General features: G+C 39.7%; 1 protein-coding gene across 1 annotated transcript; it reads right to left on the minus strand.

Annotated features, from left to right (window-relative positions):
- Nucleotides 1–226: 226 nt before the first annotated feature.
- Nucleotides 227–934, minus strand: LOC113305358 (DNA polymerase epsilon subunit 3-like). Its single transcript, XM_026554412.1, has 2 exons — nt 815–934; nt 227–643 (listed from the first exon to the last, which is right to left on the minus strand). Exons 1-2 carry the CDS (start codon nt 932–934, stop codon nt 227–229), a joined length of 537 nt encoding a protein of 178 aa, XP_026410197.1.
- Between the last annotated feature and the right edge of the window lie 569 nt (nt 935–1,503).

Consider the following 1,503-nt stretch of genomic DNA (forward strand, 5'->3'; position numbering starts at 1 on the left):
TTGCATTTCATAAAGTTACAACCTTTTTGTTCATTTAGTGTTGAACACCATTTAGCAGCAACACTATCATGTTAATAACCAGTTACACACAAAAAAATCCAAGTACCAAAAACAAAAAGAAAAAAGAAAAATAAACACAACTGTCCCCATTGCCACAACCAAAAAAGAAAACATGATTCAGTGACTTACCATTTTCCCTTCGATGAGGCTTACTCGTTATACCCGATCACTCGGAATCGGAATCATCAGATTCCCATTTCTTAGAACACTCTTCCTCCTCATTACACTCTTCTTCTTCATCACACTCTTCCTCTTCATCAGACTCTTCCTCCTTATCAGACTCTTCCTCTTCATCAGACCCCTTTTCCTCTTCATCTTCAACTGACTCCGCTTCGGAATCGGTCTTTTGAGACAATTTTTTTTCATTAATCCCAAGAATCTCATCATCGCGAAAATCCTCAAGTGACGGTTTTAGTTCAGATGCAGCTTCGTCTGAATCTGTAGTGGAAATATCACTGACATTATGAACAACAAAAACTGGCTTTTTCTCTTCGGTGGCACTTGCATCACTATCGCGCTTTCCATATTTTTTTGCCTCTAGCGCCTTGATCTCCGCAATTTGCGCCAACCTTCGTCTTTTGTCCTGCACTGCATAGTACTTTTACTTATCTTCTTCATATATAAAGGAATCATGGAGACGCTTCTTTGGTAAAATCTCTACCGGTTTCTTTGGAAAAATATCTATCGGTTTCACCGTGGCATGCATTTATTTCCTGAGAGGATCGAGTTCGATATCACTCAAAAAGTCACTTACTCTCTTTTGTACTTTCTGGAGATCATCCTTGATCATCTGCCAAATCATCTGCATAGTGGTGGATAAACTTTCTTGTCTTTGCCTCTCTTCCCACTCTTTCAATTGTTTCTCTTCAGTCATGGGGGATTTACCCTTTCGTCTGCGTCGATCATCATCACCAGCAATTTTGATTGATTTGATTTAGAAAAAAATTCAGATAACAGTTATCTCCCTATACAAATTTTCTCTATGAAATTATTTTCTCTCTGACCCTTTGGTTTACCCCTTATAAACTAGTCTAACCTAAAAGACATAACAATTAGTAACATAAACAAACTCTAAATTCTTGCAGGGTCACGCGTATTCCCTAGTGAAGCTTTAATGGGTAATATCACCTGACAATAATAACCGCCAGTTTTGGTTGAAAAACTTGAACGGGAAATTTGTAACGGTACGCCTACAAAAGGTAATTTGCTCATTTTCACAGACACCCGGAAATTTGTTGTCGGCGAGGGTAATTTGTTCATAATCACCGTCGCCGGTGAATATGCTTTCGCTTTGGTCATTTTCGCCGTCGCCGGACAATTTGCTTTCGCCAGAAAATTTGCTTTCACTGTTGACGGAAAATTTGCTTTCGCCGGCAAGTGTGCTTCCACCGTCGCCGGTAAATTTGCTTTCGCCGAGAATTTTGCATCCACCGTCTCCGGAAA

The sequence above is a fragment of the Papaver somniferum genome, chromosome 8 (genome assembly GCF_003573695.1).
Source record: "Papaver somniferum cultivar HN1 chromosome 8, ASM357369v1, whole genome shotgun sequence".
Lineage (NCBI taxonomy): Eukaryota > Viridiplantae > Streptophyta > Magnoliopsida > Ranunculales > Papaveraceae > Papaver > Papaver somniferum.